Source organism: Phlebotomus papatasi, chromosome 2, assembly GCF_024763615.1.
Source record: "Phlebotomus papatasi isolate M1 chromosome 2, Ppap_2.1, whole genome shotgun sequence".
NCBI classification, from domain to species: Eukaryota; Metazoa; Arthropoda; class Insecta; order Diptera; family Psychodidae; genus Phlebotomus; species Phlebotomus papatasi.
The window spans coordinates 64,748,651-64,762,903 of record NC_077223.1 but is presented as its reverse complement, the minus strand read 5'-3'; the positions used below and the strand labels follow the sequence as shown (position 1 = coordinate 64,762,903).

The 14,253-nt window shown below is 36.7% G+C and overlaps 1 protein-coding gene across 1 annotated transcript; it reads right to left on the bottom strand.

Annotated features, from left to right (window-relative positions):
* Positions 1-283: 283 nt before the first annotated feature.
* On the bottom strand, positions 284-13,307 carry LOC129800319 (beta-galactoside alpha-2,6-sialyltransferase 2). Its single transcript, XM_055844606.1, has 4 exons — positions 12,673-13,307; positions 6,786-7,307; positions 6,298-6,395; positions 284-868 (listed from the first exon to the last, which is right to left on the bottom strand). The coding sequence occupies exons 1-4, from the start codon at positions 12,815-12,817 to the stop codon at positions 344-346; spliced, it is 1,290 nt and encodes a 429-aa protein (XP_055700581.1). The 5' UTR covers positions 12,818-13,307; the 3' UTR covers positions 284-343.
* Positions 13,308-14,253: the final 946 nt, after the last annotated feature.

Sequence of the window (14,253 nt, the reverse complement as noted above, 5' to 3'; positions counted from 1 at the left end):
AATTTTGCAAGAAAATTTGCAAGATTTGCAAGAAACAATTGAAAAGAATTTATCAACAGAACGAATTAGACACTGTTAGTTCGACAGATGTGAATGATTATTCATACAAAATTGATTGACAGATCTTTCATAAGATTGTTGAACTTCTCATTGGTCATTGTCTCATGTAGCTGTTTTATTAAACAGTAATGAAATTGTTAAAATTTCTCTGAATCTTCTGTGAAATGCATCAACATGGAGATGAAAGCAACAACACTAGAAGAATGTGGATCAAAAACAGTTCAATTGCAAATGCGATTTATTGGGAAATGCGAAAAAGTCACAGTTAATTTCGTGGAAAATTTTACTTGCAGGTTGTGCGCTGGGAAGAACGAATCCGTAGAATGCCGGATTGGAATATTGCAAAATCATCTGCTGAGTTCATGTCCAGAGCCATGAGCTTCTCAGCTGCCAGGGGGTGCCACTCACCGAAGGAACAGGCAGGATTCATTTCGGTATCGTAGTAGTGGCATCGTCCATTGAGTCTCACGGATGGGATGTACTCAATAACATCGATGTAGGAGCAGATTGGGATTAGCAAGGAGATACCCAGGAAGCCAGACGAAGGCGGATTGCGTCGGATTGGCGTGTGGGAGTAATCCTGAAGACTCTCCCACAGGCGCCAAATGGATCTCGGATCGATGATGTAGAAATTCCCGCGAGAGCCATTGTCCATGGAATAGAGCTGAAAGTTGGTGAATAGATCAAAATCCGGCGCCTCAAGCCACTCCTCCAGCGACGAATTGTATCGGCATGGATCCCACGCGGCAATTGTGATGTTCCTAAAGATTGACGATGTGAGAAACTGGAATTCTGCCTTACTCACCACCTGGAACAAAAAATCTGTGCTATTAGGTGAGATTCTTAACAAAATCTCACCTACTATAATCCTAACAAAATTTCATGTCGTCCGATCGACCTCAAATTTGGCCAAAATGTGTTTCGCCACTTCCTGATTCCGAATATATATGTGGCTAAGTTACGTTCCCGGCCGGCCGGCCGGCCGGCCGCTCTTTGGAGCTTAATAGCTCCTAAACTAAAAAAGATATCGACTTGCGGTTTTCGGCAAAGGTTATATATCGGGTGAAAATTGCAACTTGGTGCATAGACCCCCCACCCCCCACCCCTCCTTCCGCCATTTTGAAGACCCCCCTTTTTTTGTTTTCTCAATAGCTCCGCCCCTATGGCATTCAGCGGACTCAAATTTTAGTATGTTATAGCTGGGCCTTAGAGCTTTCCATCAATACCAAACTTAAGGTCCCGCGACCCCCCTGACCCGAGCTATAAGGGTCCAAAAAAAATTTCTTAAAATGGCCATAACTCCGGTTCTAATTGTCAGAATTTAAAAAGTGAGGGCTTTTTGGAAAGCTCTCGTGAAATGCCACTTCCCCTTCTAACATCGCAAGTTCATAAAACCACCGCTAGGGGCGCTTTTTTTAAAAAGAAAATTTTTAAATCTTAAAAGTTAAATAACTCAAAAATTCCATTGTGCATCGGGCTGAAAATTTAGTATGTTGTAGCCGTTGATTATACCTATCAAACAAAAAAAACCTTAAGTCGATCCATAACCCCTGACCCGAGCTATAAGGGGTCAAAGTTCGAACATTGACCGGCCTCTATCTCCGGTTCTAATTAACATAGCGACCTAAATTTTACCTTTTTGGTTTCGTCTCGATGAGCACTTTCAGATGGAAGTTCAAAAAGTCACCACAGGTGGCGCTGTGATAGCGTCAAAATTCATCGAAATTCAAAGTCACTTTTCTCAAAAACGGCATTGTGCAAGTTAATGAAATTTTAGTATGTTGTAGTCCAGTCTAGGACGTTTCCAAAATGGTGCGTATGCGCGCTAGAACACATTTGTCTCTACATTTCGTCCATATATCATTTTCCGCTCAGACTACGCTATCACTCCGATTTTGCCGTTTAAGTGTGAAAAAATTGATTTTTCCCATAAAAACGCTTTGAAATCACTCAGATGCCAATTTGACTGCCTCTACTCCACCAAGACACTTAAAATAGGGTTTTAAATGGAAAGTCCCACAAAATACAACAATTCTTTGAAATAGTTGAAGTTCAACAAATGACTACTTGGGGAACTCTGGATGAAAAAACGAGTTAAGAAACAAAAAACCTCGATTATCTTGGCTTCTGAGTAATCGATGAGTTCAAGTTCTACGGCAAAATTATAGAGAACATTCTGGTCTACATTTCACCCATATAACACTTTTCTGTCAGTTCATCCAAATCCTTGATATTTTGGTTTAAATACAAAATTTGTATAATTTCACGAATTTGATTCAAGATAACTGAATGGCGTCTCCCAACTTCAGCTCTAAATCGAATTTGCATGCACTCCGAGTTAGCTCACGTTAAGAATCTCACCTACATAAGCCGGTTAGGATTATCTGTCCCTTTCTGAGACATTTCTCCAACAGCTTTGAATGATACATTGAGTAGAAATGTGTGATTTCAGGAAATTCAAGAATATTAATGGAAAAGAAAACTTAATAGTCAACGGAAGGGAAAGAAGTACCAAGGTATACCCATAAGTAACATTGTATTTTTAAGTGGTATCTCAAATTCTCTAAGTAAGATTTAACTAGTATCATTTAAGTCTGTGTGTATAATTCTTTATTTGGTTGGTATTTTGGCCCGGAATGATAAAAAATTCGGGAACTTTATAGACATTCAAATTGAAAAATATTATTATAAAAGACTCTACTAAACATTCGGAGATATGATGTTATAAGTTTGTGTAAATTTATTATATTTTTCTACAACTTAAATAGAATAAAATCACATTCTTTACTTTTATTTAGTTAACTTTCATTACCGCAAATTGTCCCCTGCGGGCGACTTTAGTAACCTTCTGTTCGTAAATTTTTCTTTGCTTCTAGAACTTAAGGATGGTCTTTACCGATCCAATCTACTAAGTCTGATCGTTGAAAAGCGTTCTTAAACATTAGAATTAAAGAAAACTTTACGAATAGGAGGAGGTGTCAAAGTTACCCGCACTTATACGGGCTTCAGACCTAAGGCTTAGCCACATGGTTTAACTTCTACAATTTCTTATCAATTGATATTTTGTGGAAAAATTTGATTTAGGATTGAATTAAGGATTAATGAGCAGTTAGATTCTGAAAAACCTATAAAATTGGTTGCATTTTGGATTTTGAGACCTTCCGGAACTGGGCTAAACCCGTAGTCTGGAGACCGCTTTACAGTAATTTAAAGCCCAATTTACTTTAGAAAGGGACAGATAATCCTAACCGGCTTATGTAGGTGAGATTCTTAACGTGAGCTAACTCGGAGTGCATGCAAATTCGATTTAGAGCTGAAGTTATGAGTCGCCATTCAGTTATCTTGAATCAAATTCGTGAAATTATACAAATTTTGTATTTAAACCAAAATATCAAGGATTTGGATGAACTGGCACAAAAGTAATATATGGGTGAAATCTAGACCAGAATGTTCTCTATAATTTTCCCATAGAACATGATCTCATCGATTACTCAGAAGTCAAGATAAGCGAGGTTTTTTGTTTCTTAACTCGTTTTTTCATCCAGAGTGCCCCAAGTAGTCATTTGTTGAACTTCAACTATATCAAAGAATAGTTGTCTTTTGTGGGACTTTCCATTTAAAACCCTATTTTAAGTGTCTTGGTGGAGTAGAGGCAGTCAAATTGGCATCTGAGTGATTTCAAAGCGTTGTTATGGGAAAAATCAATTTTTTCACACTTAAACGGCAAAATCGGAGTGATAGCGTAGTCTGAGTGGAAAATGATGTATGGACGAAATGTAGAGACAAATATGCTCTACAATTATGTAGAAGTAATCATCAAAATCGGTTCAGCGACAGTCGAGATAATTGAGGTTATGTGATATTGAAATTGGTTTTTCGACTGTGGCGCCCCTGGTGTTGGTCCCACGAAGTTTAAATATTCTAGAAAGTTGTAGCATTTGGTGAGATCTTTCGTTTAAGCCCTCATTTATCAAAATCGGTCACATAGAACCGGAGATATGATTTTTTGAATTTTGTGAACTTTGACCCCTCATATCTCCGGTTCTGTTTTAACCACAGCGCACATTTGCACCATTTTGGAAACGTCCTAGACTGGACTACAACATACTAAAATTTCATTAACTTGCACAATCCCGTTTTTGAGAAAAATGTCTTTGAATTTCGATGAATTTTGACGTTATCACAGCGCCACCTGTGGTGACTTTTTGAACTTCCATCTGAAAGTGCTCATCGAGACGAAACCAAAAAGGTAAAATTTAGGCCGCTATGTTAATTAGAACCGGAGATAGAGGCCGGTCAGTGTTCGAACTTTGACCCCTTATAGCTCGGGTAAGGGGTTATGGATCGACTTAAGGTTTTTTTTGTTTGATAGGTATAATCAACGGCTACAACATACTAAAATTTCAGCCCGATTGCATGAGGAATTTTTGATTTATTTAACTTATAAGATTTAAAAATTTTCTTTTTAATAATAGTGCCCCTAGCGGTGGTTTTATGAACTTGCGATGTTAGAAGGAGAAGTGACATTTCATGAGAGCTTTCCAAAAAGCCCTCATTTTTTAAATTTTGACAATTAGAACAGGGGTTATGGCCATTTTAAGAATTTTTTTTGGACCCTTATAGCTCGGGTCAGGGGGGTCGGGGGACCTTAAGTTTGGTATTGATGGAAAGCCCTAAGGCCCAGCTATAACATTCTAAAATTTGAGCCCGATCGATGCCATAGGGGCGGAACCATTAAGTAAACAAAAAAGGGGGGTATTCAAAATGGCGGAAGGAGGGGTGGGGGGTGGAGGGTCAATGCACCAAGTTGCAATTTTCATACGATATATAACCTTTGCCGAAAACCGCAAGTCGATATCTCTTTTATTTTAGGAGCTATTAAGCTCCAAAGAACGGCCGGACGGACGGACGGACGGACGGACGGACGGACGGACGGGAACGGTTTTTAGCCATCCATATATTCGTGATCAGGAAGTGTCAAAACACATTCTGGCAAAGTTTGGGGCCAATCGGAGGACATGAGATTTTGTTAGGATTATAGTAGGTGAGATTGTTAAGAATCTCACCTAATATGCTACAATTCGTATTACAATAGAGTCCCACAGCTCAAAATAGCCGGACCTCTTCTTATGCCAAAATATTAAAAAAAAAATCTATAAGTAATTATTATTTTATTAAAATAAATTTAGTTAATCTCAAATTAATTAAATTTTTCCAATAATGAGTATCTAGCTATAGAATACTATTACTACATTTTTATATTTGCGATGTTTTCAATAGTATTTTGTTTAATTACGTTGTTAAAATGATTAAATTAGATTACTATAAAAAGTACGAAATGTGCTTATAACCTATAAGAAAAAAACGTCTGGAGGTAATATTATTTTTATAGGGGGTCACCAAAGGAAGTTGATATCTTTTACGGTTTGAGCTCCAAACCGGTGATAAAGGTAAATAAAAGCGGATTATATATTCTATTCTTTCTTTGAGTACGGGCTGTAAAAATGGTTTCAGTCTTACAATTATTAAAAATCTCTTAATTTTATTTGTGACACGTTTTTCTTTTTATTTATTAAGCTAGCAAGATGACTGATTTCAAAATCATGTTTAGATCAAAATTAAATAAAAGTGTTATAATATAATGCGGTATATTTTTAAAATTTCACTAATTTAGTTAAATTTGAGCAGGAGAAGCAAACGAATTCTTTTATGTTAGGTGTAATTATGAAACACCGTAAAGCGTACTTTCTTCGAGTAATATTTTTCTGTGTGCAGGAAAGCACTGTAATGTCTATCTGCTCGCAGATTTCCATGGAAAAATTTTTCATTGTCGAAGAAAAACACTCTCTGTGTGCAAAAGTGCAATAAATAATCCATTAACTTTTACTCTTATTTCACATGAAAATCCGATTGAGAAAAAGAACCCAGAAACATTGAGACTTGGACGTTTTTTTCTAAATTAAATTCCAACGAGGTAGTTTTAAGGAGCGTTGGGCAAAAAGAGAATTCTGTCTGAAGCTCGTTTTTTAGTGAAGTTGGGGCGGTATGAGAAGAAAAAGAAGATTGAATAATGTTGTTTTCAGTAGTGACAATTCATTGAGAACATTTACACAATTGCATGAGCAATTGGAGGTGTCTGTGAGAGACACTTTTCGCACTGTCCATAATAAGTAGTTTCACGTCAAGGATGAAGCAGAACGATAAGATGCAGCATTCTAAAGTTCCACCTGACTTTACCTGAGAATTTATGAGTCTAATTGTTGTCTTGGTGCCAACATCGACTTCGAATCCTTCAGTTGGTGCATGATTAAAGCGCATCACCAAATCATGAAGATCTGCAAAGGTTAAAATAAGCAATTAACAATCAATTGAGAATATCTCATAGTTTTTTTTATTCGGTCATGGCAAAGACATGGGATAGAATTTCATTTAAATTAGGTGTCTTTGACGAATGACGCTTTTGAATTAAAAAAAAATCATGGAGTATTTAGTTGGAAATATTTCAGGGCAGACATTTGGTGAGAGATCTTCCTCTTGAGTGACTTTTGCGGAAATGATTCATTTCGCATCAATGCAGAAATATTCTTTTTCGAGAGTTTTGCATTGCAGGAGAAAGACAATGGACAGCCTTGCTAAAATTTCCATAGTTTGAGAGCTCTCGCAGAAAAAAGTGTCGTCTGTAAGGAGAAAAAGAGAAAAGTCTTTCAAGCATTGTTGAGACTCACCGATAAACCTGCCCAATTTGGAATTAGCCAAGGATCCAGCACTAGAGACGACAGCGCAACTCTTGATGCTCTGCTTGTCAAAGAGTTTTCTCTTTGGCACTAAATCAAACAACGTGAATCGCCCTGGTTGTTTCATAAAATCCTTCCGCCTGAGTGTCCTCAGACCAGCCTTCAGAATGCCACAGAGGGGTGACTTCAGGGTCCTACGAGATTTGTAGGACACATTGTAGATATTTGGACCCTCTTCAGGATTCTCTTTTGCAGACTTTTCCAAAATATCGACAATCTTTCCTCTAAAGAGCCTCGTCTTGTTGCGACATTCAGGTGAATATTTCTCCGTACAGGTGAATTTCAGGGAATCTTGAGCAAAAGCAGAAGGTTCACGTGGAGTAGCAAACTTGGGTCTCCACGCTGATCTTGTATTGTTCCTAGCAGGATGCTCCTTGCTCTGGATAATGAATTTCTCGCTGGTGTTTTGCATATAATGGAATGCACTGCGGACTTTTCGTACTTCGTCAACAGCTGCAATTCGAGAGAAATAAAATGAATCACAAAGCCCTTTAAGCTAGACGAAATAAATCTTAACTCTTGAGGGAATCATAACTTCAAGTAACCAACATTAAAACACTAGAACGGAAAAATAAATTACTGAAATTTGATGCTAAATATCTCATAATAAAATTTAAGTACATTACAATTGGTGCCAAGACTTTTTCAAGAATGAGTCTTTGTTTTCTTTAACCGAGTGTTATAAATGATCAAACTTAACCGAAGTGTAACTTTCGGTACGTATTACCTGAATATTTTAGGTTATTAAATAGAAAGGTAACAGTGGTAGTTAAACTGAGGTAAGATCGCTGGGGGTCTTTACAGGTAATCCTAAAAAAACTACCTACTTCTTAAATTTGGAATAACAAATCATTTTGAACCTATAGTCCACGCTTACCGTCAAGACCATTTGCTTGATGTGATCCTTTATCTTCAAAATTGAACTAACTATCGAATTTGTACGGATTCTGCATTACAAAAAACTCTGATGTTGCCTCAAATAAACTTCAGCTACTTTAAGCGCCAAATAGACTCAGAATAATCCCTGAGTATATAGCCTACAAAATTTGTCTTTAAGGGATCACCCAAACCTTCACATATTGAAATTGTAAGATCAAGGATTATAGGTTTTCTCAATAAATTTTCATTACCGCATTATTCATTGTTAAATATTAACGACTAAATTTTCTCGAGAATCAAACTGAGCCTATTTGGTCCTTTACATTTAGGTCACGAACAGGCTCAATCTAGTCCTCGAAAATACGTTGCCTGTAAAATTTGCCGGAAAGTGACTAATAAATTATCTTAAGTTCTCAATGTATGAAAGTTTGGGCTAATCATTTAGCACCAAATTTTACGGGTTTATATCCTCGAAGATCAGCCTAAGTCTATTTGGGGCTTTATGGGCTTACGATCAATTTTGAAGTTTTGATATAATATATTAGGTGAGATTCTTAACAATCTCACCTACTATAATCCTAACAAAATTTCATGTCGTCCGATCGACCTCAAACTTGGCCAAAATGTGTTTCGCCACTTCCTGATCACGAATATATATGTGGCTATTTTACGTTCCCGGCCGGCCGGCCGGCCGCTCTTTGGAGCTTAATAGCTCCTAAACTAAAAAAGATATCGACTTGCGGTTTTCGGCAAAGGTTATATATCGGGTGAAAATTGCAACTTGGTGCATAGACCCCCCACCCCCCACCCCTCCTTCCGCCATTTTGAAGACCCCCCTTTTTTTTGTTTTCTCAATAGCTCCGCCCCTATGGCATCGATCGGGCTCAAATTTTAGTATGTTATAGCTGGGCCTTAGAGCTTTCCATCAATACCAAACTTAAGGTCCCCCGACCCCCCTGACCCGAGCTATAAGGGTCCAAAAAAAATTTCTTAAAATGGCCATAACTCCGGTTCTAATTGTTAGAATTTAAAAAATGAGGGCTTTTTGGAAAGCTCTCATGAAATGCCACTTCGCCTTCTAACATCGCAAGTTCATAAAACCACCGCTAGGGGCGCTATTATTAAAAAGAAAATTTTTAAATCTTATAAGTTAAATAACTCAAAAATTCCATTGTGCATCGGGCTGAAATTTTAGTATGTTGTAGCCGTTGATTATACCTATCAAACAAAAAAAACCTTAAGTCGATCCATAACCCCTGACCCGAGCTATAAGGGGTCAAAGTTCGAACATTGACCGGCCTCTATCTCCGGTTCTAACTAACATAGCGACCTAAATTTTACCTTTTTGGTTTCGTCTCGATGAGCACTTTCAGATGGAAGTTCAAAAAGTCACCATAGGTGGCGCTGTGATAGCGTCAAAATTCATCGAAATTCAAAGTCACTTTTCTCAAAAACGGCATTGTGCAAGTTAATGAAATTTTAGTATGTTGTAGTCCAGTCTAGGACGTTTCCAAAATGGTGCGTATGCGCGCTGTGGTTAAAACAGAACCGGAGATATGAGGGGTCAAAGTTCACGAAATTCAAAAAATCATATCTCCGGTTCTATGTGACCGATTTTGATGAATGAGGGCTTAAACGAAAGATCTCACCAAATGCTACAACTTTCTAGAATATTTGAACTTCGTGGGACCAACACCAGGGGCGCCACAGTCGAAAAACCAATTTCAATATCACATAACCTCAATTATCTCGACTGTCGCTGAACCGATTTTGATGATTACTTCGACATAATTGTAGAGCACATTTGTCTCTACATTTCGTCCATACATCATTTTCCGCTCAGACTACGCTATCACTCAGATTTTGCCGTTTAAGTGTGAAAAAATTGATTTTTCCAATAATAACGCTTTGAAATCACTCAGATGCCAATTTGACTGCCTCTACTCCACCAAGACACTTAAAATAGGGGCTTAAATGGAAAGTCCCGCAAAATACAACAATTCTTTGATATAGTTGAAGTTCAACAAATGACTACTTGGGGCACTCTGGATGAAAAAACGAGTTAAGAAACAAAAAACCTCGCTTATCTTGGCTTCTGAGTAATCGATGAGATCATGTTCTATGGGAAAATTATAGAGAACAATCTGGTCTACATTTCATCCATATATCACTTTTCTGTCAGTTCATCCAAATCCTTGATATTTTGGTTTAAATACAAAATTTGTATAATTTCACGAATTTGATTCAAGATAACTGAATGGCGTCTCCCAACTTCAGCTCCAAATCGAATTTGCATGCACTCCGAGTTAGCTAACGTTAAGAATCTCACCTACATAAGCCGGTTAGGATTATCTGTCCCTTTTTGTCTAATTTTATTTAAATATTTTTGTTTTGCCATTGGTAAGAGCTTTCGGCTCTTGGGTGGTGTGACCCGGGCATTTTTCACGAAAAAATTGTAATCTGAATAATAAATTTATAAAATGAACAATGTACAAAATGGCAACAAAACCCCAGTACATCGAAATAAATAAATAACATTTTTGTCTAAGATAAACCCATGGATATGATTAAATCAGTAAATGAACATAAGTTGTGTAGGGGAGTATAGTAAGGTTATTGCATGCGTGAGTTCCAAAAAGATAGACTTTTGGGATAATGAATTGTGTAATATGAGGAAAGTAAAACTATACATCAAAGTCATAAAACTATCTGTCCTTTATTGAGTTAAATGTTTCAGCTTAACTCTATTGAGTTGACTTAAACGATCACTGAACCAGGATTTCTGCTGTTGGGGTCTTGGGGAGGTCGATAATGGTGAGTCGGTGATAGACGTAAGTTGAGCACACAGTACATGAAAGTATAGGGGTGTCTCGGAATAAATGGAAATGATGTGTTGTAAGAGATAATTGACGTTCTTCATGGATTTTTAGTTATAATCGTATAGCCAATGTATTGAATGAAATGTAATGAACTAATAAATAATTAAGTCTTAGGCCCTAGACACAGTTACGACTTCAGTCGGGAGACGGTCTAACGTAATTATAATCAAAATAATGAACAGATTACATTTTCATCAGTTTTTGACTAATCCGTCTCTCCGCTTAAAGCCGAGAAACGGCTTAGTTAATGGAAAACTTATGGGAATTTAGCCAAATCATTATTTTGAATATAATTTCGTTTAGCCGTGTCTCGGTTTAAATTGTAACTGTGTCTAGGGAATTACACATACGATTTTTGAACCTTTCTGTCGCTATCTCACGAAGGGAAGTATTCTAAATAGGCCAAGTCGATGATAGTTGCAATTATTTTACAAATTAGTATTAAAAATCCTTATATTTATCTATTAACTAGATAAAATCTGTTGTCTTGTTTTACTGAAGTTGCTTTTGATATAGGGTAAAGTGTTACAAGTTGGGCATAGTGTTACAAGTTGGACAATTCGCCGGTACAAGTTGGATATGGCTTTTTTCTTGATAAATACAGTACAAAATATGTTTTTAAGCACAAGGAACCAAATTATAAAACTAAAGAATTAAAAATATAAAAATAAAAATGAAGTACTAAGGAGATAAAACCCCTGTCCAAATTGTACAATTGTCCAACTTGTACCACTTTACCCTATGTCTTACTTTTATTCGACCCATAAGTAGCTAAAGAGATTACTTTCGTTTATTGAAAGTTCTGAAGTCCAACTAGAACATATTAAAATTGATAGGATAGGGTGAAGCAAATTCCATTAGACGAAATTTTTTGTGGTCCTAGGTAAAATCTGACTTCATGAGATAGGGCCTAAATTTTTGGCCCTATCTCAGCCTTTGACAATCAAGACCTGATTGCCAGAGATTCATAAACTATGTACAATCTAATGTACAAACTCTTTTCAGTTCGTTTCTCTTAAATTTGGAAATACGCGGCACATTTCCCGAATATTACATTATTATTATCAAAAAAAAAAAAGCAAAGCGTTACAGCTTTGTGGAATGCTCGAACTCACGACATTGAGTTCACCGTGAATAAGTTTTTCGCATAATCTTTTGGTGCGCTTTGGTCTACTAGAGATTAAGTTGATTCATAAATCAGAAAAGCATTTGAAAATAAAAAAATCGGTTCTTTACCGGGAGACGGTCTAACGTAATTATAATCAAAATGATGAACAGATTACATTTTCATCAGTTTCTGACTAATCCGTCTCTCGGCTTAAGCCGGGTTCGAAATTAGAATGAGCCGGATTCGAAATTACAATACTTTCCCAAAAATTCTAAATTTAACCAAATTGGTTGAAAAATGAGTCCTTTTCCGGTCATAGGTATGTTTGGGCGAAATGTTCACCTAGACTACCTCTAAAACATATCCGAAAATCATTGAAAAAGCTTATGCCAATTTTGAGAAAAACCAAAAAACATGGTTTTGGTGGGGATGGTAGGGATGGTGTATGGGGATGGTAGGATGGTGTATGGAAGGGAAAAAACACGTCTAGAGATATTGTTTTTTTTTTTATTGGGGGTCATCGAAGACTGGAAGTCGATATCTCTTATCGTTTAAGATCCAGAACGGTGACAAATTGAAAAAAAGACGATTATATAACTGCTCTCTCTTTGAATTCGAGCAGTAAAATTGCATGTATTTTCGAAAGTCATGTATGCCCTCCTAGCTATCGCTTCGTAATATGTATAGGATTAGATTTTCAGTAAAAAAAAATGATAGGTTCACAAAATGACAGGAGAATTTTGTTTCCTTCCCACAAAATTTGAGACTGATCATTCAAATTCAGATTTCGGACCGAAAAATATGGGATTGGTGAAACTTCAGACAATATCTAAAACAATTCCCGACTTGCTTCTTAGTGCTATAGCATAAAAAATTATTTTAATCTTTAATCTTTAATCTTTACGCTTTTCAACTCAGTGTATTGCGGTCGAAAATGCAGAAGTCTACTCACTGAAAGTCTCCACTGGTTCGAGTCCATGCTGATTGGGACTAGGTTGAAAGCTGTGGCTGGCTATTGGGGAAATCTCTCCGTCTGATGAAAGTGTGAGTGGATAGAGCGTTGTGAGAAGAAAAAAGAATATTTGTCTCGATAGCATAACACAGAGGCTTTTCCCGTCTCTTCTCGTCACAGAATCTGTTTTCCTTCCCACGTCTTTTCTCACACATGCGTCATGGTATAAATACCAATTTTTTCACGACAATCACACAAATTTCATTGTCAAAATCACTTTTTTCTTTGGGTTTGTCTGTCGCGACATTCTATGCATTTCCTAATTAATTGAGAAGTCACTTTTCACTAAGCTTTGTCAATGGCAACCTTAAATAACTGCAATATGACCACAACTGCAAGAGCTAGATCAAGTCGCTAAATATATTATTTGTTTTAGAATATCATTAATGCTTTGAAAACATTGTTTAAATCTTATAGAATGTTCGAACAATAATTTTCACATAGACTGAAGGGTGGTGGTTTAGGAAAAGGTCAAGAAAACTTGAGATGTTACGTGAAAACTGATCCGATTCACCTGCAGAGCTATTCTACGTTTACCTGAAACGGTATGGCGAGGTGAAGGATGAACATCAACTGAAAGGGAATCTCTCATCTCGTTCACCTTTTACCCTTTGTACGCACCATTTCGCCCAGCATGACTCTCGGCATTATTATAGTCCTGTTCAATTGGGCCATAAGTCGCGTGGATGTTAGTGAAGGAGTGATGGGACATGATAAAATGTAGGTCAAGAATCCGACTGATGCCACCCACATAATAATTACACAATTCAATGGGGGTGAAATTGTGTCAAAAAGGAATAAGAATAGTGACATCGAACCCCTGGGAGATGGGGGAATTTCTTAGGAATTCTATTCATCATTCTCTCATATAGAAAATCAGTAAAATAATTTTACGAGTTAGGAATTTTTTTTAATTGTTTTTGAAAATAATTAATTTTATTTCAAATGCTTGTAATTAATATTCAAAATATGATGAATTATGTATGTATTAAGTATTGAAGTGAATAATTTTTATTGTAGGGTGAAAGGAATACCTATTGGCACTTTAAGAACTCGTGTCAGGACTTATTTACATCCTACTCTGTACCATTTGGAATACGAAATTTGAACACTTATCCTTATCTAAAAACGCAGATTAATGAAAAAAACGTTATATTACTTAAATTTTATTGGATGCATTAAATAAATTTCAACATTTTGACAAAAGTGTCAATGGGAGTACCCTGCCGAAGAGGTGTTCCTTACACCCTATATAACTTTTGGGGTACGGCATCTATAAGTCACGAGTTCGAGCATTTCGGAAAGCCTGTGACGCTTTGCCATCCCTTTTTTATAATGTTCAATTTCTTTCTGAGTAATCAGGAAAAATTACAATAAGTCAAAAGCTTGTTCTTCAATCATTCATTTCTAATAATAACAATAAATTTAATCCTATTTATTCATCTTTGTTCATTTCCAACTTGACAACCGATCTCGTAGAATAAACCGCAGAAATCTCGATTCATCGATCGTATAGGTCAC

What these genes read in the sequence shown, in the direction of transcription:
- LOC129800319 (XM_055844606.1), bottom strand. Translation starts at nt 12,817, where the DNA reads ATGCTATCGAGACAAATATTCTTTTTTCTTCTCACAACGCTCTATCCA. An exon ending in CGAACCAGTGGAGACTTTCA is followed by an intron (nt 7,308 to 12,672) that starts GTGAGTAGACTT and finishes CTCGAATTGCAG; the next exon opens with CTGTTGACGAAGTACGAAAA. An exon ending in CAAATTGGGCAGGTTTATCG is followed by an intron (nt 6,396 to 6,785) that starts GTGAGTCTCAAC and finishes TAACCTTTGCAG; the next exon opens with ATCTTCATGATTTGGTGATG.